Source organism: Prionailurus bengalensis, chromosome B4 (genome assembly GCF_016509475.1).
Source record: "Prionailurus bengalensis isolate Pbe53 chromosome B4, Fcat_Pben_1.1_paternal_pri, whole genome shotgun sequence".
NCBI classification, from domain to species: domain Eukaryota; kingdom Metazoa; phylum Chordata; class Mammalia; order Carnivora; family Felidae; genus Prionailurus; species Prionailurus bengalensis.
The window spans coordinates 79209528-79233092 of record NC_057358.1 but is presented as its reverse complement, the minus strand read 5'-3'; the positions used below and the strand labels follow the sequence as shown (position 1 = coordinate 79233092).

The window sequence follows — 23565 nt, the reverse complement described above, 5'->3', positions numbered from 1 at the left end:
GAAGCCCCCAAGTGCCCCGAGGAGATGCTTTGACCTTCCCATGAACAAGGTACAACTCCAATTCTGAGTAAATGTTATAGAATTTCTTTATTAGACAAAAATAGACTCTTTCCCCCCCTTTTCATGTGATCCCACTCTGATCTCTCTGCTCAGAGGGGGAGGCGGAGGAGGGCGTGCCTTGCTCCCCACACCTCTTCCCCCTCTCCCTGCCAGGCTGGGACCTGCAGCTGGGTGGAGCTGGCAGGCCCGCTTTCCCCTCTGGGCTGATGTTCTCTTCTCGTGCAGGTGGGGCTGTCCAGATCCCCTCCAGGGCTCAACCGCTCATGCCTCCTCACCCTTCACACACCCATCTCTGCCATCTGCTCACGTGCAAGGTCATCTCACAGGCCCATCCACTTGGCTTAGCAGGCTGGGGGCAGGGAAGGAGAGCAGTGTCCCAGGCTGATGCCCACTCCCCATTCCTAAGGGAGGGGCTGGCTCCTGGGTCTCCCGGGCCCAGGCCAGGGGAAGTGAGGACTGTGGGGTGCTGAGAGGTGCGCGGTGTTGAAGTGGGCTCTGAGCTTGTGGCCTTCCTTCACTTTCTCTGACCCAGTAGGACTTTGGTGATGAAGGTGACAATGGCGCCGGCAGGCTGATCTGGGTCAAGCTCTGCAAAGAGGTGACACACGTTCTCCCAGGGACTTCCCGGCTTCTTGGCCACGAAACCAAAGATCCTAGGAGCACAGAGGCAGGGAGGGGAGGGGGCTCAGCATGCCTTCCACAAAGGACTGCAAAGCCAGGGGTGGGGAGGAAGGCAGTGCCTCTGTCCCAGGGAGGGAAGATGCACCCGTGGGGAGGCTTACTTGGAGGTGGTCCCGTCGGGGTTGGTCCATCTGCAGAAAAAGAAGAACCGTGACGGAATGCACCCAGGGTCTGCCTACCGGAGGAGGAGGGCTGGGGCAGGGGACTTTCTGGTCTGGGGGAACCTGATGGGAGCGTGGGGCTATGGGAGCAAAGAAAGGGTCGAGAGGGAGGCTCACCTCCGGTCCTGAGGATCAGTGCTGCAGAAGGTGATGCTGTTCACTGGATAATGGCGGCGAAAGAAGAGCCTGCAAGGAGGATCGTGGGGAAAGTCACAACTGGAACCGGGGGTCCCTAGGGTCCCCCAGGGGCTGGGCGCACACACTCACTTCCTTTGGTTGTCCGTCAGCGTAATTCCCTGGGCTGAGACCTTGAAGTGGACGATGGCTGGGGTTGGCCGGGGGCTGCAGCCCAGAGCTGCAGAGCTTGCCCGGGCCACCGCTTGGGGGCCCGTCAGTGACTCTGTCTCCACTGAGGTCAGGTAGAGCACACTGCAGGCTATGAGGGCAAGAGAGGGCTGCAGGGGAGCGCCGGCTCTGCCAGCCCCCAAGTCTGTCTTCCCCTATCGCCCCACACCGCCAGCTCTTTCTTGCACCTTCCCCAGCTAGTGCTGCTCAAAATTCATTAGAATCCGGGTCACTTGTTAAAAAGGCAGATTCTGCGACTCTGCCAGATCTACAGTCGGAAATGCTCGAAAGAGGCCTGACAATCTGCATTCTAACAAGCCTCCCTCCAAAGATTTTCAAGTTCATGAATTTGAGGTCCTAGACTGAGGACCCCCTTTCCCACCCCCACTGCAAATATAGGGGCCCACCCACCTCAGGGCCTTTCAGTGCCCCGTGCCTGCATACGTAGGACCCCACTTGGCACCCAGGGAGAGAAGGGAGGGAGAGGTCCTACCGGCACCCTGACGTAGGAGGTCAGCTGCCGTGCTCATGTTGGCCGGCACTGGGGTCTCTGGAGTCTCCTCTAGAGGATCTGGGGGCAATGAGGGCCAACAGGGAAGGTCAGCAGGGAGTCATGTTCCCTAGGAACTGGAGAACTCTGTTGTCCCAAGGGAAGGCAGGCTGGGAGCCAGGACCTGGGGATGCTGCCTTGGGCTGCAGCGGGTGAGGAGAGGCGGGAGGGCAGATCACAAGCACCCACCTTTGCTGGGGATGCGCAGGCAGCAGGGCAGGGACAGTGGGGAGATGGAGTGCTGGGACACCAGGGCCGACAGGCTGCCTGCAGGGGGAGGTGACAGAAGCCCTGGGGTACCCACAGGTATCCCCCCCCCTCCCCAGCTCTCCCTCCACCCTCCTGAGACACCCTTGGCCCCTGCGCCTCACCAAAGTAGGGCTCACTGGGACAGCCTTTGATCTTCACCCCTTTGGGCCCAGTCTCAATGAGAAAATGACGGACCAGCTGTTCCAAGGGGTCCCCTGAGGGGAGGGGAGGAGGCCGGGTGGAGAGGAGAAGAAATAGACTTTATCAGATTCCAGATTCCAGTTTTCTCCTGTGCTGGGATTCTTTCCAGCGCCGGAGAGGTCACTTCCTGCCTCTCCCCACCAAGAAGTGGCATGGCCTACCCTGCCTTGTCTTGTCTCTGGTGCCTCCCCCCCACTCCACTCCCCTTCTCCCCCAGGTGTGGGCATTCTTTACCTTTCCAGGGTTGGGCGCTGGGTGGAGGTGTGGCCACTTTGAGGGCCAGCCCATAGGCTCCTTGGAATGAATGACTGTCCCTGATCAGGAAGGCCCCAGGGTCCTTGTCCTTCAGCAGAGCAATGGCTGGGGGGAGGTGGGAGAAGTTTTCACAGTGGTGGATTGAGCCCCACGTAGCCCCTCTCTACCTCTGCTACCCAAGCTCCCTAGGCCTTTCACCCTAACAGCCGTGGTGTTTTGGGGCACCTGGGGATGGAACTTCAGAGTTAAAAGGGTATTGACAGTGTTGAGTTGAAACCTCCATGGGCCCAGAGCCCAGAACCACCTGCTAGTGAGAGACTGCCTGGGGTAAACCTGCTGAGACAGGGAGGAGGCACCAAGGGTGTTAACTGAAGGATGGGTCCTTAAGCCAAGACAGAGCCCCAGAAGGGCCATAAAACGGGAGGGGTGGGGCAGGCTGCCTTCTCACCTTGGTCACGGGACAGGTGTGGTTTGTACCAGAACTTGGATGTATCCTGGACGAACTTGACATTGCTCTGGCTCTCTTGCATAGGGGGCTCTAGGACAGGGAGGGACCGAGCTTGGCCCCAGTGCTTCCCAGTGCCTGTGCCATGCCCCTCCTTGGCAGACAGGGTTCTCCCAAGGGGGCCCCACCCTCCCCAAGGCCTTTATACCTGGGGGTTGGGGGACATTATCCGGGAGCAGAGGTGCAAAGGTGACATGGTGACTGGTGCCTCTGGCTGGTGGTGATGCCTGCTCTGGGCCCCAGGATCCTGGCTGTTGCCCAGGTCCCAGCAAATGGCGTTTCTCGGGAAGTGGGGGCTGGGTGGGGCCGTTGACGTCATAGGATGCAGCCAGGGGGAAGGCAGGCGTGGGTGAGCTCTGAGGCGGCTCTGGGCTGGCCACAAGCCAGGGCATCTGGGTAGGCACAGGGGTGAGGGGGGACCCATCCGGGCTATCTGGGGGGTCTCGAAGTCCCTGCCAGGGGGCATGGCGGAGGCCAGGCAGTGTGGTGGGCACAGGGCCCCTCGGACTGGCGCTGTCTGAGCGGCTCCCCGGGCTCTTCTCCTGAGGCCAGTCCTTGGGTGAGCTGGGCGGGGAGGTGGGGGAGAAGGGGCCTGGGGCTGGAAGCTCAAGCCCGCTTCTCGCTGGCAGCTCGGGAGCCTTTTCAGCGCTTCCCTGGGGAACGGATGGCAAAGCCTCGCCAGGACTTAGTCTCTGAGTGGGCACCAAGGTGGGGGACGTGGTGTCCTGCCGTCGGGTGCTGCAGTTTGGGAGGGCGGGCAGGTGGTCAGTACATTGGTAGTGCTGCGGAGCCCCCGTGTGAGCTGCCCCCACCCCCAGCTTCAGTGCCCGAACAGCCCCGGCCCCTCTGTATACCTTTCCTTGCCCTGGACTGGGCTGCTGGTGTGCAGGGGTGTGGAGGGACCAGACAGCTCAGAAGAGGCACTGCACTGAGCATCACAGGGAGACCGAGGCAGGGTGCTGTGCCCGCTGGGGCCCTCCCTCCAGGATGCTGGCTCAGGTGATTCTGTAGGGAAGGTGGGAGAAGGGGCCGTGAGCCGGAAAAGTCCCTTTTGTCTGTCTTAGCTCTTTCTCATTCTGCACCTTCCCCCACCATCTTCCAGAACCCTCCTCTTCCCCGGGCACTCCCCACCCCAGTGCCCTCACCTGCAGATGCCAAGGCTCCTGCGGGGGCCAGGTGCCCAGGCATGGGGTACCTGTCCCCTCCCTCCTCTGCAGGGATCTCGTAGCTCAGCTTCCTGGATTGTGGGTAGGGCGGGCTGCCCGGGGAAATGGAGCCAGCCCGTGGGGAGTGGGCACCGGAACTGGAATACCCTCTGCCCTCACCTGGAGAGCCACAGCTATGAGGCACCCGGCCATATGCTGGGCAGTAACTGGGAACGGCTCCTCCATAGCCATATGTCACCAGGGCAGGATACCCTGGATGCCCATACCTGCCTTCAGGGCACAGGGCATAGGAGCAGCCCTCATGCCCTTCCTCGCCTGCCTTGGGTGGCTTCAGGCAGCTGTAGTCGGGCATCGGGGCGTGGTGATGCCCGCAGGCAGGCACCAGCAGGGGCAGTGGGTGCCCGGACCGCACCGGGTGCAGGAGAGCCTTGCCAGCCTCGCCCGCCCACCCCTCTCCAGCCTCCCTCTCCAGCCTCAGCCCATATAGGGCTGCAGTGGGCAGCGCCAGCTTCTCCTCACAGGCAGGGCAGGAGCACAGGGCAGGCATCCCAGGGTCCTCCACGATCACCACCTCCCGGTAGCCTGGGGAACGGTAGCCGAAGTCCCCGTTGGCTGGTTTCCCCAGCTCAGGGGGGTAGGGATACGGCCCCTCAGACAGGGATCGGCAGAGGCGCCTCTTCTCCACAGAGGCCTCGGCGTAGCCCTGGGGGTGCCCCTCGTAGCCCCCATAGGCCAGCCGCCGCCTGTCCAGGGTTCCCTCTGGCCGGTAGTAGCCCCCATTGGGGACCCCGCAGGGCTCCCGGTAGCCCTGGCGGCAGGAGCAGTGGCGGCTGAGGCTGGGTCTGTGGCCTGAATACACTCCGAGGTGGGGGCCTCCGCCCACGGGCGGCTGCTCTTCGTCATCCAGGATGGCCGTCTCGCGCCCGGCTCCCCGGCCCCCACCGGCCACTCCACAGCCTCCCAGGAGGCGGTCTAGCTCCTGTCGTTCCGCAGCCGTTGGGGGTGGCCGGCCAGGGGACTCGGCAGCCGGCTCCGTGGTCAGTGTGGACGAATGGCCGGAGTCGCTGCTGACAGAGAGCATGGGGGGTGGAGGTGGCTCTGGAGAGGGCGCCGGTGGGCTCTGGCGGGGGGCCCGCTGCACCTGGGCGTAAGGACTGCCATCCAGGGGTCCCCGGGTGTGTGTCGGGGAGCCTGAGTGGGGACAGGACCAGGGAGGGAGGGCAAGCAGGAAGAAAGGAGAGAGAGGGAGTCAAAGAGAGGGAACAGTGCAGGGGACTCCACTTCAGGGGTGTCCCTCGGGAGGGGGATCTGCCTGGGAGGAAGGAGTGTGCCCCTCAAACCTCCACCTCCCACCGCCCCTGGGCCTGCCCCACACACCGTCCACGCTGTCCTCGTGGTGCTGATTGAAGTTCTCGTAGGAGTCCCAGCGCACGGCGGGCTCTGCCGTGTTGTAGTCAACAGAGACCGAGGGGTCGTTCCGTGGGGTGTTGCCTGTGGAACGGGCCGCCCAGGTGTTGAGAAACAGGCAGACAGCCTTTACCCCTGACCCAAGGCTTGGCTCTTACCTTTGATCTTTTCAGGGCTGGAGGAGAAGACGAACTCCACCGAGGCTTGGAAGGGGAACTTCTCATCTGCGGGGAGTGGCGGTGAGGAGCCGGGCCCCTGCCCACCCTCACCTGGGCTCCAGCCCCCACATCTGTCTCCAACTCACCAGCCCAGGCCTCGTCCAGCTGGTCCTTGGGGAAGGTGAGCCGTGGTCCGTGGATGGTGCACGTGTGGAACTGGACTCGGAACACGAGGGTCCGGTCTGTCCCCCGGCCACCCTTGTGATAGCAGGTCACCTGGATGAGGGAAGGGAGACTAGGGGTCAGGCCCTCCTGTCCACTTGCGTCTCCTCTGTGCTTCCGCCCTGGGGACTGTCTGGCCGCAGCTCTGCCCGGGCCTCAACCTCAAGGTGGCCCCTCCCCCCATCTAGGGGACTAGCTTTCCACCCTCCAATCTGCCTTGAATTGATGAGTCCCCAGAGACTGTGCAGCAGGCAGGATACACCACCACCCCTTGGACCCCTGCCCCTTCCCAGGATGGTCCCCTCACCATGACATCGCCTTTGAGGAGGAGGGCTGGCTCCAGGCTGATGCAGAGCTGTTGCGGCCCAGGGCCTGCAACGTGACTGAGGAAGGAAGGACGAGGCACAGGCTGAGTCAGAGGCACTCGGGCTGGGGTGGGGAGCTATGAAGAGTCAGGAGGGACTTGGGAGATTGGAGTCCGAGCCCTGAGCGAGAGACCTCTAGCCTGAACATCAGCCTCTCCAACTGTAAAATGGATTCCATGATGGCCAAAGTTTTTAGGTGCAGTGGCAGGAACCGGAGGACCCTGTGTCTGGGGAGGCTGGAGGAACAGGAATGCGGGCAGCAGGGGCCTGGGAAGAGAGCACTCACTAGATTCCAGATGTGTAGACGAGCTGCATGGACTGGTAGATCTTGAGGAAGGGCTGGAAGCCTGGAGGGACAGGAAGGAGAAGGCATGTGGGGCTTGCTGAATGGAGGGGGTGGGGACAGCCCTCCTTGTGGAGCACACCCCAGGCAGACTCACCTGTGCCAGGTTCAAAGGCTGGCAGCACGGGCACGAGCACATAGTGCAGGAAGAGAGGGCTGCTGTTCATTCTGATGGAGCCGGACAGGAGGCCGCTGAAGTAGCTGATATATCTGGGAGGGGGTGTGTCAGAACATAAGCCCCTTCCTCTGGAGGCCCCTTTGTATCATTTCAGCCATGCTCACCACCACCCGCCTCCCCCCGCACTTGGAAAGCCTGCCCTTCTTAGCACTTCCCTCACATCTTCCAGCTCACCAGAAAGTTCTTCCTTGCATCTAACCTCAATCCTTCTTGCTGTCCCAAAGGTTTGTACTTGCTGGCCCCTCTGGCTAGAATGCTCTTCCCCCAGATCTCTGCTTCCCGTCACAGAGATGGGTTCTGACTGTCCCGCAAGTCTCTCTTTACCACAAGCTCCATGAGAGCAAGGACCGTGTTTGTTCTGAATTCTCAGCACCTGACAGTGCCTGGTACACAGAAGGCGCTCCATTAAGGTATGCTGTATGAGCGAGAGAATCTCGGCCTTGGCAGCCATGGAGGGAGCCTGCTCCTCCAACCCATCCCTACCCGGGCTGCTCACCGGCGCTGGGAGGGCTGCAGCTCCGCGGCCACCTTGTCCTCACAGAACTTCCTCATGGTAAGCGTAGCCAATGCCTGGTCCGCCCTGGGGACAGCAGGACCAGCGTGGGGGATTAGGGGCTGGTATCCAAGCTGGCCTCTCAACCCTAAGCCCCAGGATAGGGAGGAGACGTGTGATCCCCCCCAAGGCTAGAGGAAGCCCAGAGTGGTGGTGAAGAGGACTAGAAACCCCACAGACAGTCACTTTACTAGTTGTTGGGCCTCAGGCAAGTGCTCCCTGAGTTTTAGTTTCCTCCTCTGTAAAATGGGGAAATAAGACCATGCTATAGGTTGGGTTTTTGGCTCCCCAAAAGATATGTACCTCTGAATGTGATCTTATTTGGAAATAGGGTCGCTGCAGGTGGAATTAGTTAAGATGTTATACTGGAGGAGGAATGAGCCCTTAATCCAATATGATTGGTGTCCTTAGAAGAAGAGAAGAGACAGACAGACAGACACACACACAGGAAGAAAGCCATGTGACGACCAAGGCAGAGAGTGGAGTGACGCAGCTGCAGGCTAAGGAACACCAGGGACTGCTGGTCACCACCAGAAGCTAGAAAGAGGCAAGGAAGGGCTCTACCCAGAGTCTCCACGGGAGTGCAGTGCTGCTGACACTTCGATTTTAGACTCCCAGCCTCCAGAACGGAGACAACACATTTATGTTGTCTCTAGCCACTTAGTTTGTGATACGTTGTTACAGCAGCCCTAGGAAACTGATAAAAATCCTCTGCTGGGAACGGTGGAGGAGGTACAAGCAAGAAAAAGGCGGTGGAAAGGCCAAGTTTATGGTAAATGGCTCTCCGAACACAGAGGTGGGCTTCCAGGGAGAAGGGCTCATCTCGGCCAAGTGGCGGGGGGGGGGGGGGGGGGGGGGCAGGTCACTGGGGAGGGGCCAGTCAGGGGTCAGGGAGTCTCACCCTGCAGAGATCTTGCTGTAGTGCATGTAGGCAGAGACGATGACCCCGAGCTTGCCCTTGCTCCCCTGAGGGTAGAAAGATAGGGATGCAGGGCCTGCTGAGGCCTCAGGCTGAGGTCACCCCGGCCCTGTGAACCCCAGGTCCCAGCTCACCTTGCAGTACAGTACAACCACGTGCTGTGGGTCAGCACTGAGCCACGTCTCCATGGCTTTGCAGATGGAACACAGCTTGTCCAGGGGGGGCGCATGCAGCTCAGGCCAACCGAAGTCCTGGACCTGGGGGGGGGGGGCGCAGGGGTACAACTGAGGGTGGGGGCCACAAGCAAAGAGACATGGGTGGGGATGGGAAAGGGACCAGGTGTAGGGGTCGGTGGGGGCCAACCAAAGTCAAGAGACTGTTGGTTGTCCACGACAGGCTCAACATTTTCCTCATGGGTACAATGGGGTTGATACCCGCTGCACCATGCTTTGGAGTGTCTCAAGTAAGAAGTCACCTGGGAAGGTGCCAACTGCTACTATTAATAAGGAGGAGCTGGAGGCTCGTTGGGGTGGGAGTTGAGTTTAATGGCTTTAATCCCCTCCTACCTTGGGGTTTAGGCGGGTCAGGTCATGTCTTTTCTCTGAAAGGTTGAAGAGCTGCAAGTAAAGAGGGGACTTTAGACGGAAGTGACCTTGGGCAGCTGGCGGCGAGGCGCGGTCCCCTGCTGCGACCCTAAGCAGTCTTTCTCCCAGACGAGGACGGCGCTAAGGCCCGGCCTAGCTACGACCGCCCAGCGGGGGCGTTCCCTATCGGCTCCGGCGGCCCCGAGGCCCCGCCCCCTAGGCCGGCGCCTCCGCGAGTTTGTCGTCAGGCAGCAGCTCCGCCCACCTGGGCCTCCCAGTCCTCTCATTGGCTGACTGCGGAAGGCCCCGCCCTCACCAGGTACTTGTCGCGGTGCTTGGATTGCAGCACGTGAGCCAGCTCGCGCAGGTGGCCCCGGTGTCGCTGCTCGTCGGGCCGCGCGGGGAAGGCGGCAGCCAGGATCCGCTCCGTCACGTAAGTGAGGTCCAAGTCCCAGCGGCGCTCCATAAGCGGGTCCAGGCTGAAGCTCCTGGGGAGGGGGCAAAGCCTGCGTCAGGCACGAGGGCGAGGCTCCGGGGGCAGATGGGAGGGGAGGGCGAGGCCTCGGGGTCCCGAGGGTAGGTGGGGCCGCTCGGGGGCGGGGTGGGGGGCTGCCTAGGAGAGCTTTGCCGGGGCTGCGCTGCGCCGGGCTGAGGTATGGGACCACCCCGGCGCCCTCACTTACCTGGGCAGAGTGTTGCGCTGCTTTGAGTGGTTTAGAGACTTGGTGGATCCCTGGTGGATGAGATGAGACGGTGCACATCTCTTTGGGTGCCCCCCACTCTAGGCTCCCCGCTCCAGAGTCCCGTGAACTTTCGTTCTCGCAAGATACCTAGGTCTGTACTCCCAGAGCTACCTGCTTCCGCCCCCTCCGCCAGCATCACTTACCAGGTGCTCTATGCGCCTCACGGGGGCCGTGTTTCTCCGCTAGAGGGAGACGGAGGAGGAAGAGGGGGCTGTTAGGGCGGGGGTAGGGACCAGTCTGCGCCTGGGGATGGTGGAGAGGGCACGCCGGCCTTCCTGTGGGGGCTGCACCGGGCCAAGGGAGAGGAGTCCTAACCCCCAGCAGGCCCAAGGGCAAGAAGATCAGAGGGCTCATTTTTTTCCTGTCCCTCAGGATGACCGGCACCCACAGCAGTCCATTCAAGCTAACCTCCTGGGGGCCCTCTCTGTGGCCACCAGAACTTTGGACACCTCAGCCAGGTTCCTTGCCACTCCCACCCCATCTCAGAGCACACTCACCAGCTCCGCCGGAGGCAAAGCCTGACAGGACGAAGTCACCTGGAAGGAGACCCGAGTGAGGGGCTGAGCTCCTGCTGAAATGGGGTCTCCTGGGCTTGACGATGGGGCTACCCCTCAGCTTCAGCAAGAAGGTGGAGGGGCTGTCAGCAGATGGGCACACACTCCAGCTGAGGTTCCTCTATTTAAGGGAGCCTCCCCTCTGGCCTCTCTGGTCCCCCACCCCTAGGCCCCCCACTTGTTGCTCTTGGCTCCCAGCCCCCTGCCCACACAGACCCCCATTCATCCAGCTGTGGGGCAGGAGTTATATATAGAGCCATGTAGGCAGGCCATGGCCAGGGAGGGACACTGGCCTCTTTCACCGGGAGACCCCGCCCCTGGGCACACAGCTCCCCCAGGCCAACTCCAAGGCCCTGGGACCCCCCGCACTGCAGGAGAAGGACGAGGGAACCTCCTCAGAGATGGGGCTGCCTCAGGTCCCCAGTGGACAGTGGTGCTATCTACAGCTTGTACCTTCCGCCCGGCCTTTCCAGGGCCCAGGATGAGACCCACCCAGGCATCCTGAGGACCCTTCCCCAGAGGGAAGGCACAGCCCATCCGGCTACCCAGTCTTTGAAATCCTGCTCCCCCACCCACCCACCCCACCCTTCCTCGTCCTCATTCTCCTCCTCTTCCCCACCCCCATCCTCTCGCCAGCTGCAGCCTGGGCACAGCACCAAGACAAACCCTGTCTCCTGTCCACCCGCCTGGGCCAGCCCTCCAGGGGGTGGAGTAGGGTGGTTCTTAAAGGGCCCAGTACAGCACCCTCTCCCACTCCGGCAGGGGTTCCCCCATGATGAGAGGGGCTGCGGTTGATGCTGATGTGGCTGGAGAAGCCTGTTTCAGAGGAAGAGACTCTAGTCCTCCACCCCCAGTCAAGTACCCACCTTTGCTTCACATTTTCTGTGTGTTGCCACCTTGCAAACTAGAGAGGGATGGTGGGGAGAAGAGAGGGGTTAGCAGGCACATACTGGGGTAGCCCTCCCCCATCTTCCCAGGCCCTGGAACCAGATCCTGGGGCTTCCAAGACTGTTGAGATGGAATGGGGGAGCAGGGGCAGAGTTCAAGGGAAGTGTCAGGCAGCAGGGTAGTACGCTCAGGCCAGGGAGGGAGGGGGCAAGGGCTAATGTTCCAGGGTGACTGGGGGTGAGGGGGGAGGGAGGGAAGTCCCCATCACAGGTCCACTGGGGAGGCAATGGAGAGGACTGGGTCTCCTGGGTTGGGGCGGGAGTGTCCGTCATGGGGACAAGGGCTGTTTGGAGGGGAGGCAGCTCCCCGTGACGGACACCCTCTCGGTTCCCATGCTGTCCAGGGGGCAGCGTGCACATTACGGTTTAAACTCTTTGTGAGTCTACCCGCTGGAGTTGTGCACACAATGGTGCTGGGTTAGAGGCTCTCAGGGTCACAGGACAGGCACCTCACCTCTGCATGAGACGCCAGTTCCATCGATGATCACCTTACACACTGCACAGACTGGTGGTTTCTTCCGGAAGACCTTCTCCCGGAAGCTGTGTGGCTCGGCTTTCCTAGGCTAGGGACGGAAGGACACACAGGCAGAGGTGTCAGTTCTCAGTGGACCCATCTCTGGGACTAGCTGGGGTCTTAGCACTACCCTGGTTTCTTTCTCCTCCATCCTGAAAAAGCCCCTAAACTCCTAAGACACACTTGGTCACAGCTGTTTCTTGGCTTTTATGGGGCCTGTCCTTGATGGTGTGTGGAATCTGCCCCCTTGCATCACCCCAGACGGGTCATCTCCTCTCTGAGGGTCATTCGGGACCCTCGTATGGTGTGTGAAACCCTCGCGGTCACTGCCACACCAGGTGCTAGAGCTTTCCTCCTGATCTGGGAGGTGGGGGGGGGTGCTCTCTGACTTTCTTCTATGAGGGTTCCCCATTTCTCCTCCCATTTTGCCTTCCCCAGATGGAGGTCCCTGTGGAGAGTGAGCAGGAGGGGGTCCAGAAATGAACGTAGAATGTCAGTCACGCAGCACCCAGACTGACCTGGCGGGGAGTGGCCTGAGCCAGTCCTACTCCCCTGGCTCCCGCTGTCCCCGTGCTCCAGACAGCTGACATGCCCTCCTCCCCCTACTGTCAGAACAACATGTTTACTCATTGTGCATTGAGGCGGCAGGCAGCAATTGTGTAAGGAGGGGGTGGTAATGCTGGAGAGACAGGCAGACAGAGGCATGACATTGGGGGAAATGTTCAGCTGCCTCGCTACTTCTGGATGTAGTGAGCACCCTGTCACTTGAGGTTCAAGTGGGATTCCAGCATGGAATGGGGGAAGGGGTGGGCTAGATGCCCTGTTGGGCCTCTCCCCACCCAGAGTGCAGTGAGGCAGGGATGCCCCGTTATGGCCCTCATCCCCCTCCCTCCCACTGTGGGTTCACTCCACTCATCTTCTGTCCATATACCTCCTCTCCCTTCTACCCATTTTTCTCTTCCCTCAAGTGTTCAAGCTCCCCCCCCCCCCCATAATATTATCTCATGTTGCCCTGAGCTGCTTCTTTTGGGGTATGGCTGATAAAATATGGGGAAATGGAGTAATAGGCATCCAGGCCCCCCATCCTGGGGACCCAGGCAGCACTTTTGGTCTCTTGGCTGTCCCCCAAGAACCTGGATTAAACCCAACCTGAACTCTTATGGGCCAGCCTTGCTGGACCCGTTAGGAAACTTGGGTGCATTCTGACATTAACGGCATGCACTGATGATGTCAGGGGAAAGTCCCAGTGTCTAAAGCACTTCTGAGACCTGGCTACCCCCTGTCCCTTCGCCACCTCCACCCCATTTCTCCCAAACTTCTGAGCTCAGGGAAGGGGCCTGATCTCGGCCCTGCCCTGGGGCTCCCCGGTAGTACCTGGAAAAGTCCTACAATGAAGTATACCTGAATGCAGGTTTAGGGGGCCAGGATCCCCAGGGTTGGCCTGAATTAGAGCAGGGAAGTTGGAGGAGGGAAAGTGGACACCAGGTTCTGCTTTAATCCAAACTTCTGCTGCTCACACCACAGCTCTGGCTATTCCAAAGGGGCATAGTAGTGAGGGGATTCGAGGCAAGGGGAAAAGGTTCTGGCCTGAGTCCTGGTCCCCTCCCCCACTGCCCACCCCTCCACCCCTGCCCCTCCTCTGCCCAGCCAGCGGGCACTCCTACCCTGCTGGTGGCCCGGCTGCTGTCCCTCCTCCCCAGGGCTCTGAGCAGCCTCTCCACGGGGCCGCTGGACTTCATGATGTCCGGGCGGCTGGCTGGGGTGCCGACTGCGGGCCTGAACAATGCTGGGGCCCGGCCCGGGGCTTCCTGGAAGCAGCCTGGCGGAGGCAGCCGCTTCCCCTGGGTGGAGGGTAGGCTGTCTGGCTGGTGTGAGGAGAAGCCCGGCCCTGGAAGTGGAGGGGAGTGCAGGCGGGAAAGGGGCAGGTCGCTGCTCCAGGAAGTGGGGGGGGGGGGGGGGAGGGAGGATGTGGGGGAGGCCAGGAGATCAGATTCCCAGGATCTACCCTGCTGGGAGTGTCAGCCCAGGATCTTTTGCCCCCCAGCCCCTTGCTGTGGAGCTGCCCCTTGCCCAGGGGATCCACCCTATCCAGGGATCTGCAAGGATCCTGAGATCCAGCCCCCAGTGGAGTGGGGTGGGGGCAGGGTGGGAATTTAGGTCTCCTGCAGGGCTCAAGGGCCAGTGGGGAACACTGTGTCCCAGACCAGGCCAGGCCAGTCTCCCAGCCTGAACTCTCAGGTTCTCAGGGGACTTCTGGTGGGGAGGAAGGGGGAGCTGGGAATCACTACCCCAGCCAGCTCAGAATCGGGGTGCATCCTGAGGGGCCGGGGAAAATAGGACTGAGGGCCAGCTTCCTGCCTCAGTTTCACTGGTTGTGAAGTACAGGAAAAGGAAAGCATTCACTGCTTCTCTCCTGCCGCCCCCATACGCACTGGAAGGCCTGCTTCCAGCCACAAGATTGTTCTGCCCACAGGAGTGAGCCATTCTCCTGCTCCAGCCCAAGGCATTTGAGGCTCTTCTCCTGAGAGCACCCCACCTGCTCTGCTCCTGACAGTCATCCCCTCTGTCCCCCCATTCCATGGCTTGTTCGTGCTAGACCTCCCAGTCCCTAGCCCCTCTTTCCAGCCCTGCTGTGTAGGCCCTTCACCCAGACCCTAGGGCTGGGCCCTATGCCCCCTGCCCCCCAAAGCCTGAGTACTACCTTCATGGCTCTCCTAGCTCTGCTCTCCTTCCTCAGCAGCTGTCCCAGGTCCTAAGGACTGGACAGGGCCCCCCCCCCCCCTCCCAACATATACTCCACCCCCCTCTGTGGGCCTCCTACCTCCCTCCTGGGAACATGGCCAACTTCCTGTCCCAAGAGTCAAGGGAAGGAGGTGGACTGGAGCCTTGGAAGTGGGGGGTGGAGGGGGGCAGTAATCTTCCAAATATAAATGGGGTTAAGGGCCAGGGGTCCTCAGCCCCAAGCCTTGGACAGCAGCCCTTTGACCGGCTGGAGCCATCACTTGAAAGAACGCGCAAATATGCCTCCCCTCATTTGCATGGTATTTACTGAATGTACCGGTGCTCAGCCTTCTCCCACTTGGTCCTTAGACCTCCCTCTCCCTCCTTCAGGCCCAAGGGACTGGTCTAATCCTGCCTTCTCTGGGATGAGCCCCCTTAGGAGAGCCCACTCAGGACACTTCTTTGGACTTGCCTGGCATGGGCCTGGCCTGAGGCTTTGCCCTTGAAGATTTAATTCTCCTTCCAAGTCAGGAAGTCTGTCCCCGGGGTACCTTGGCCAGAGGGAGGTATCTCTGTGGCCAGGCTTGGGCCCCTAGCGTGTAACTGGAGAGGGGGCACTGGCTCTGCAACCCACTCCTATCCCACCAACCCTGGCTGGGTCCCAGGACATTCCAGGCCCCTGGCCAGTGTGGGCAACTGGGCCTGGCCTGGTCCAGTTCAGAGCCTTGCTGTAGGAGAAGCACTATGGTGGGTGTGTGGGTTGGGGTGCCTTTTCTCTGCTCCTTCATGCCCCTTCAGCATGCTTCTTTCTACACCTGCTGCCTCCACAGGGGCTGAAAAGTCCCCTCACCTGGTAGTTCCTTCGTGGGGGACTCATTAACCCGTGTTGGGTGGCCAGGGAAGAATGCCTTTGAGTCTCTCCCCACTCTGTGGGGGGCACCTCTGTAGTGAGATGGAGAGGGGAGAAACAGGCTTGAGAGGAAAAGGCGCTCACCAGGGCAGGGCTGGGAAGGCATGGCCAGACCCGGGTAGGACCCTCACCCTACTCCTGCCTGGAACATTCCAGAGCCTGTCAGTCTCTCCCCCAGCCTGGCCCCCTCTGACTCCGAAGCCTTGGGTTTGTTTGGAGAAACCCCTCCACCCACACTCCCCCTTCCTGGAAAATAGCTGTGGTTGGATGAGAGGCTGGGAGCCCAGCCGCGGAGGAGGGGTGAGGCCCGGAGAAGGAGAGAGGGAGAGGCGGGATATATGAGTGTGCCCTGAGGGATCTAGAGAATTGAGGGGAGAAGCAGAAGGGGGGCGGACGAGTGGGGCTGGAAAATCGAAATGGGCCTCAGTGTCCCAGAAGTGAAGTAGAAAAAGAAAACCCTCGCGACGCACGCTCCCGGGGCCGGGCCGGCAGTTCCCACCCAGGTCCGGGGCCCCGCGTGTGGGGGCAACGTGCGCCCCGTGGCGGCGAGTGCGCCGGAGACGCGCGAGGGCGGGACGGCCGTGTGACCGCGGGCCCCGCCCCGCCCCCTGCTCCCTTTCCCGGCTTCCCGCGGCCCCCGGCCCCGGCCCCAGTCCCCCACCGCCCCCCACCCCGGCGGCCGCCCCGCGCCCTAGCGCCTCCGGGCGGCCCCGCGCCCCCTGGCGACCGGCCCCGGCCCCGCCCGGCCGCCGTGACGCACAGGCCGCCGCCCTCCCGCCCCGCGCCGCGCGGCCACTCACCTGCGGGGGGCGCCCGGCGGGGCGGGGGCGCGCCGGGGCGGGGCAGCAGCAGGGGGAGCCCCCGGACCGGCCCATCCTGCCGGGCCCGCGCCGAGCGGCCGCGGAGGAGGCGGAGGAGGCGGGAGCGGGCGCCGCGCTCGCCCGGGCTCCCTCCCGCGCCCGCCGCGCCCCGCGCCCGCCCTCGCTCCCTCCCGCGCTGCTCTCCTCCCTCCTTCCCGGCTCCAATCCCCACGTTCCCCCGCTCCCCGCCCCTCGGCCTCCTCCTTCTCCCTCTCGTCGTCCCCACCTTCTCCTGCGGGCCCACGCTCCCCGGGGCGAGGAGGGACGCGGAGACTGGCGGAGGGGCGCTCGGGGACAGGAAGAGACCGGGATGGGGAGAGTGTGAGGAGGCGGACGCGCAGGACGCAGAGCCGAGAAACTCTCCGAGCCCCGGGGAGACTAACCGGCAGGACAGAGCATGAAGCAAAACAAAACACAGGAACCAGACAGACGTAGAAGAAAAGCGGCCATGGGTCCAGAAGGCGTTAGAAACAGCCTCTCATCCGCCCCCTCCGCGGGGAGTATTTGGGATTGAGCCTGACCCCAAAGTCAGGACCCACCTACTCAAGGGGCGCCAGATTCAGACAAAGATACCTGCCGCCCCCTGTGTCCCCAGTCGCTGGACACCCTTCCCTAGTCCTCTGCCACAGGGGAGACGTCTAGACCACCTCTTGTCTCCAAAGCTGAGGACCTCCACATCAAGTTCAAGCTCCCACCCCCTAAGCAGCTCCAGTCAGCCCATCATCCATCGCTCTGCTTTGGAACTGGACCTGGACCGTCATTCCCACTCCCTGACTCTGCTTATAAAGAAAGTCCTCCCTCCTATATAACTCAAGTCACAGGTTTCCCAGTGGAGATGGAAGTTCATTCAGTCTGTGGTCTAATCTCATTCCCTTCTTTTCCAGGGTCGGGATCTGATACTGGTTAGAAACTAATGGGCCCTGGGGGTGATTTGAGTTGGGTCACCCTGGAGGAGAAGATAGAGGGAAGGGATGTCTTTTCAGAAACTGAATCCACTCCCATTCTCAGATTCACCAGTGTTCTCTAGTACTGAGTACTTCCTGGAACTCCCTCCTGCCCTCCCTCACCCTCCCCACTGAATTTTCCATGATGAAAACTGGTGTGTGTTGGGGGTGTGGATTCTGAGAAGCCAGTGCCCAGGGCTCAATGTCCAGTGCCTGCTCAAGGCAGCCAGTACCACCAGCTGCAAAGCCCTCTGTCCCTCCCTGTCTCAGCTCCCAACTGGGTCGTCTCTGCTCATCTTGCCTTTGGCAAAGGCTGGGAAGTCTGGTTCTGATTCCAATCTGGTGGCTGGGGGGAGAGGCACGGTGACAATGCGGTCCCTCAGAGACTGGCATTTGGAAGGGGTGGGTGTGGCTGGGACTGGGGAGCCTAGAGCTTACTGCTCTTGGCTGAGTTGGTGTCCAGTAGGTCGTCTCAATCTCAGAGGTTAGAGCAGTGGGAACTGCTGGGAGCTGGAGGGAGGGCTGGGGGGGTTGGAATGGGGTGCAGGAGGGAAGAGGTGGGGAGGCACTGGGAGGAGGGGAGAGGCAGGAGTTTTGGGTAAGCCCCAAGGAGAGTGACCGGGATCAGAGGCTAGCGGGAAGGGGGCAGGGTTGAAGGTCATTGTGTGTATTTTGGTTAAGATTTGATTATGTAACCGAGACACACGAGGCATGAAAATTTGCTCATTTCTTCGGAGTCTTAGCTAGTTTTTTAAAAATCGTGTCCTTTCCAGAGTTCATTAGGGTCTTTGGCTGGGTGCCTGGGATGCCTGTCGAAGGGGGTTAGTAGGTTCTATTTTTTTTTTTTTTTTAAGTAATCTCTACACCCTGCGTAGGGCTCGAACTCACTACCTTGAGATCAAGAGTTGCATGCTCTTCCTACTGAGCTAGCCAGATACCCCAAGTTCTAATGTTTAAAGGTACCAAGGAGAGACTGGTGCTCAGAGAAGAGGCACCTGATTGGATCCCAGAGAGGTAGGCAGGGCTTCAGCCTCACACTCATGCTGGTGTGGTTGTCCCTATGAGGAACTTTTGAGGTTTCAAGGAATTGGGAGAGTCATAAGATGGGCAGCTGAACTTTCAGCTCAGACTTGATTCCTGCTGTCAACCTGGGGACCAGGGGCTGAGGGGGCTGCAGGAGGGAAGCTGATGAGGAAGGTTGAGAGTGAAAAATTATCCACAGGAGGTGGCTTGCTGGGAGTGCTGTAAACACGGGTGGCATATGGAGCCAGCCAGACATTCTGACTACCAGTTCAGAGCAACAGAAGCTTTAGAAGGGAGAGGAAAGGGAGAAGGAAGACAGGATGATGTTAGCAAAGGTGAAACAGCATTTCAGGAACAGTATCATGACCCCTTCTGACCCCTCCCTCCATGCAGGTTTTCTTACCTTGACTATGCAGAGGGCAGTCCATCTTGGGACTGAAGGCTGGACCCCCTCTTCCAAGGTCTGGGGTGATCCCATGCCTGCGACTGAGTGTGCTCAGATCCTTGGGGTGGGAGGGCTTTGAGGGGCATGGGCTATCCTGGCGGGGAGAGCACTGGGTCAGGAGGATTTGAGTGGAGGGTTTGGGCACTGGGAACCAGGAAGAGCGGGGGAAGGGGGAGAGCTCACTCCAGAGGCGGATCTGCTGGCCAGGACAGAGGACAGAGGGTGTATTGTCCAACCGGGAGGTTGCTGCAGCTGGGTGTGGAGCAGCACAGCATAGCTCGCCTCTTCCAGACTCCTTTCTGGGGAGGCGGGAGGGTGAGGGAAGTCGAGTCCCCCCCCTTCACTTGTGGCCCTGGGGGCTATGACGGTTGCCAGGAAACAAGGTTTTATTTGAGAAATAATGCTTCCCAGGAGCAGATGTGTAGCTCTCCCACTTCCTGAGAAACCAGATGCTGTGAGCTTGCTTAGCACTTTAGGGGACGCCTTTGGCACTAACTGGGACCCTCATTGCCTTGGGATCCAGAGCCTGGTGCTTGATTCTGTTTAGGAGAATCTAAGCTACGTGGACTTAACTCAGGATCCGAGCAGCCTAGAAGTGACCCTTGTAAAGTCGGATGCTATACCTGTACCCTTCTGGTCATTCAAGATTTACGGCAGGTTGACAGGGCGCACCGGTCCTGGGATCAACTTCTGAAGATGGGGGTTGTACCAGCGCCTACCTTTCCCTTGGATTTCAAGTACCCTCATGGGACACAGTACAGGGAGCTCCTTCTTTACCCTTCCTGTGCCCAACCAACATGAATCTCTCTGAAGTTAGCCTTTCCCACTCGTATTCTTTTATTTTTTGAGGTGGGGAGAGGAGGGAGAGAGCGTGCCAGCTGGGGAGGGGCAGAGAGAGGAGAGAATCCCAAGCAGGCTCTGTGCTCCACCCCACAAACCATGAGATCATGACCTGAGCCGAAAGCCGGACTGGGCCACCCAGGCGCCCCTAGTCTCCTTTCCATCGTCATTTACCCAGCCTTTGGCGAGTGGCTGGAAATGAGGACTTGGAGAAAGTGGCAGACTGATGCGGGCAGTGGAGGTGGGTTCCACAGGCAGCCTGGGCAGCGGCCTGTTTCCTTCCCACCTAAAAGCTTCCTTTCCCACACGTAAAGCTGAGTCAGCACAGCATGCTGAGCCTCTTACCCCTCCACATCTGAAGAGATCAGTGCACCGTCAAGAACCACAACTGCAGTTGCTGCGATGGGCCTAGGAAAGCCACTTGTGTAGCTGGGCTCCCGTGCCAGCAACCCCCCCTGCCCAATCTTCCCCCAAATTGTTGACTGAGCTTTCCTGGGCTTTCTCTGCTTCACCCCATTGTGACCTTAAGGATTCTCTGCCACGGTCCTAACCTCTTTCCTGCCTTGCAACACGGAACAGCCCATCTCTAGCCATTTGGAAACTTCCCACCGCATCTGGGGCCTCCATTGTAACCCAGACCAGCTCATCAACAAGAACCCAGCCTGCCTGTGCCATGTAGCACGAAATGCGGAGGCAGTGCCTCTGCAGACTGCTGAGTGGAGGGTGGAGGCACGGCCTCCAGGCCATGAAGTAGGAAATGGACTGCAGGTACTTTTAAATATTAAAGGTTACCACCAGGCCAAAATGCTGGAGGGGAGTGGATGCTAATTCCCAGTTCTTGGGCCTCAGTAAAGATTCCCCTGGTAACCCCACCCCTAGCACAGGACAGTCTCTAACGCCCAGAGGACTTCAGAGACAGGGGTGGGGAGCCTGTAAAGGCACAAGAGTGGAGTATATGGTCAAAAGAATTTCAGCATTGAAGTGAACTTTAAAGATCAGATTTATTTGGAGAAAACAAACAAAAACCCACAACCCAAAGGATGGGATTTTACATCTCAAGACATCTCCCAGGTATTAAGTCTACAGATTACAAATCATTTTCATAGAAGATATTTTGTACAAATTTTACACGTATTAAGGAGCGGGACATAACCCGTTTCTGTTATAACGGGGGCAGGAGAGGGGAATGGGAAAAAAAAAAAAAAGTTTTGGAGACAACTATTTGGAAGTAGACCTGTAGAGGGCAAACCCTACCTTTTCATCATCTACAGCAAATGGTTTGTTTTTTTCAACCAAAAAAAACAAAAAACAAAAAAAACCCCAACCAAACAAACCCAAAAAACAAACCCCTTTCAGCCTTGGGTATCTCTAAAAGCCACTTCCCGGCTACTGGCCAATCCAAGCCAATTATTTAGTTACTTCACTTGGTAAGCCTCTTTATGTCCACTGGCTAAACGATTCATTCATTATGCCCACTGCTGCAGCACTCCTAAACCAACAGGTCTGCGTGGCCAGACAGGGTCTAATCTAGGACCGATGGGTGAAGGGCTTGTGAACGAGAGACTGAGATCACCCCGAAGGATGCCGTCTCCCGGGCTGACGGTACAAAGGTGCACATAAAAGCAGGCAAGTTAAGCTATTGTGTTGCAAGAGAAACCAGGACCTTGTCACACAGTTCTCTCCATTATCATTTATTCTCTCAAGGGAAGCTAAAAAAACAAAAACAAAACAACAAAGAAACACAAACCCACCAAAAAACCACACATTGGTTGAGGCCACATTATCAATCCAAACATTGGTGTGGGATTTCAATGGAGAGAAGGAACCTTGTAAAAACAAAAAAAGCCCCAATCAAGGTCATAAGAACGGCTCACAATTTGACCCTATTTATCCACCCTCACTCACCACCTAAGACCATTAATTCTATCATCTTCTGAGGTGTAAAAGGAGTTAAAGAAGTAGGAGCAGGAATGGAGGAGGGAAGGAGTGAGAGTCAAAAGACATGAAGGAGCCAAGATTTGCTTGAGAAAAGCAGTGATTCCTCATTAGCTTCTGCTCCCTGGGGCGGGTCTAGAATGCCTAGATCAGGTATGTGATTTAAATAGAAGCTGCTTTCTGGGAGGTGACAGCAAAAAGTAGCATTAAGATCAGAAGCCCAGGACGAGAGTCTACATTTTTAAAGCTTCAAGATTTCAGCAGAATGTAGATGGATGTGAACTTTCAGGAAGGATGGCGTTTAAGGAAGGGCAAAACCAGGACATACAAGACTTGGGAATTCCCATGACCCATAAGTGCTTCCTGCTCCAGGAAGTAACCACTTGGTGTTTACTGGAGGTCATACCATTTCCCCTTATTACTGGTGCAAAATAATCCATCACCTCCCTGCAGCTTCTTTTCAAACCACAACTTTTCCCACTTATTTTGGTCACTGAGCAGTCCTTATTCTTTTGTGGCCTATAGACTCACTCTCCACTACCCCCGTGGGGGGTAAAAATGAAGGAATTCCCCCTAGGCTGGCCCCAGTAACTCAGAATTAAGAGGGGCTGGCAGCCTCCTGGAGACTAAAACACAACTTGAGAGACTAAGCCTACCTTTCTGAGGATGGAAAATTTATTCAGGTAATGTTTGAGAATTCATATGTGCCACAATAGGATATTAAGAATGAAAAGATAGAACTCTCACTCTTCCTTAAACCTGTCCTACTGCCCAACCAGATCCAGATGCTGCATCACTGTCACTGCCATTTTGCTAAATGGAGGCCCCCAGGCACTAATCACACAGGCAACTGCATGTGTCGTAAAAATGCACAACTTTTCCATTAAAAGCTGTACGTCTCTTTCTCTCTGGCTACATTGGCGATTCTCCAGTTAGTTCAATACTTTAAAGGCTGCAGCAGCATGCAAAAGAATTTCATTTCATTTTGTTTTTTTGTTTTTTGTTTTTTTAAAAAAAAGTTAAGAAAGGTCTCCAGGAGATGGTGAGTTTTATTGTCTGGATAGAGGTTTGATTTGCTCTCGAATGTTCCAGGGTGGAGAGACTAGGAGAAAGCACAGGATGCAGAGGTCTATTCGGTGTAATCTTCTCCCTCGTTCTCATCTTCGCCATCAACGGAGAGAGCAGCATACTTGCTTGCAGAACTGAACTTCTGGAATAGACGAGTGAGAAAATGACCAAAGCCTTGAACTCGCACATCAAAACCCAAGAAACAGGACAATGATACTTGGGCAAAAGGGAGGGGCCAGGTCAGGCCCACCTCCTTGTTCATTAGCATTTTACGCTGGCCAGGAGTAGCTAGGGAGGCTAGGCCAGAGGCCCAGGTGTTCTTACAGGAGACCTCCACCTCCTTTTATCTTGGAGAGGGAGTAAGAGTAGTGAGACTGCAAGGCAGAAAACTGGAAAAAACTAAGTTTCTTTTACAATTTCAAACAAGCAACGATGCCTGATTGACAATTTCCAACCACTCGGATTCCAGCCCCAAGCATAAAGGAGTTCAATGGCAAACGTGAGCTGAGAGAAATCTATTAGCATCTAACACTTACGGAAGCTGGATTTTCTTCAGGTTTCTTTGGCTCAGGTGCAGATCGGGAGTCTTGATCCTTTTTGCCATCTTTCCTGCAGAGATGTAAGTGTAAAACCATGTCTTTAGGAGAGGACTCTCTCGACACCCACAAGCAGGTGGGAGGCACTGAATGGGCCCCTCCAGCCAACACTGCTTGCTATCTGGACATTTTGCTTCCAGATCCTTGGAACTGTTAACTGTCCACACTGGTTGACTTTCCTTTGTTTACCATAGGAGATATGGCAACACTTGGAGAACCAAGAACTTCTTAACTACAGGGACACATGTATCCAGCATCAGATGAAAGATTACAAATGGCAAGAGAGAACACGCATACCTATCTGACTCCTTCCAGTGGTCTTTGTTCCCTCCGTCTCCTGGACCACGGCTGGAGTTCCCACTTTGGCCTTTTGGGACACTCACCCCATCTACTTTGTTTTCATCTGTTTGTGTGAAGACGCAAAAATAAATTGAAGGCAAGTAAAATATTAAGTACTGTCCCTCTCCTAAGTTTCCTTTCAGCTGCAGAAAAGTGTGCCCATGTGCACTAAAGGAAACTCAACCTCACCCCAACCCAGATTTCTCTCCTAAACCCTTCTTTCC

At 58.1% G+C, this 23565-nt stretch overlaps 2 protein-coding genes and 1 long non-coding RNA gene across 8 annotated transcripts in view; 1 reads left to right on the top strand and 2 right to left on the bottom strand.

Annotated features, from left to right (window-relative positions):
* Positions 1-68: 68 nt before the first annotated feature.
* Positions 69-18760, bottom strand: TNS2 (tensin 2). 5 transcript variants are annotated; one of them, XM_043564034.1, is made up of 29 exons: positions 18522-18760; positions 11601-11709; positions 11066-11103; positions 10143-10181; positions 9789-9827; positions 9586-9635; positions 9219-9390; positions 8885-8935; positions 8453-8575; positions 8301-8365; positions 7343-7426; positions 6766-6878; positions 6612-6672; positions 6268-6343; positions 5885-6014; positions 5739-5804; positions 5551-5664; positions 4153-5364; positions 3862-4012; positions 3156-3745; positions 2951-3040; positions 2482-2607; positions 2169-2261; positions 1987-2064; positions 1741-1818; positions 1170-1338; positions 1020-1088; positions 843-872; positions 69-713 (listed from the first exon to the last, which is right to left on the bottom strand). In XM_043564034.1, the coding sequence occupies exons 1-29, from the start codon at positions 18594-18596 to the stop codon at positions 575-577; spliced, it is 4230 nt and encodes a 1409-aa protein (XP_043419969.1). In that variant the 5' UTR covers positions 18597-18760; the 3' UTR covers positions 69-574. The 5 variants fall into 5 exon arrangements, with proteins under 5 accessions (XP_043419969.1, XP_043419968.1, XP_043419970.1 ...); XM_043564033.1 differs by lacking the exon at positions 18522-18760 and adding an exon at positions 16092-16237; XM_043564035.1 differs by lacking the exon at positions 18522-18760 and adding an exon at positions 14362-14415.
* On the top strand, positions 9225-23454 carry LOC122473463. The gene is made up of 2 exons (XR_006294670.1): positions 9225-9335; positions 23197-23454. It is a non-coding gene; the product is annotated as an uncharacterized LOC122473463 (long non-coding RNA).
* Positions 20386-23565, bottom strand: part of EIF4B (eukaryotic translation initiation factor 4B) — a 30023-nt gene continuing 26843 nt past the window's right edge. For both annotated transcript variants that reach the window (XM_043564038.1, XM_043564037.1), the window contains exons 13-15: positions 23300-23405; positions 22943-23015; positions 20386-22548 (exon numbers count right to left, since the gene is read on the bottom strand). In XM_043564038.1, coding sequence (XP_043419973.1) covers positions 22468-22548; positions 22943-23015; positions 23300-23405 — 260 coding nt within the window. In that variant the 3' untranslated portion in view covers positions 20386-22467. The remainder of the gene's footprint in view (positions 22549-22942; positions 23016-23299; positions 23406-23565) is intronic.

Bases quoted from the DNA above. Each gene is read 5' to 3' on its own strand.
- TNS2 (XM_043564034.1), bottom strand. From the start codon at position 18,596: ATGGGATCACCCCAGACCTTGGAAGAGGGGGTCCAGCCTTCAGTCCCA. The intron at 10,182-11,065 runs GTGGGTACTTGA...GTCTCCTTCCAG, and splicing joins ACAGAAAATGTGAAGCAAAG to GTGACTTCGTCCTGTCAGGC. The intron at 6,879-7,342 runs GTGAGCAGCCCG...ACCCCCTCCCAG, and splicing joins CTGCAGCCCTCCCAGCGCCG to ATATATCAGCTACTTCAGCG.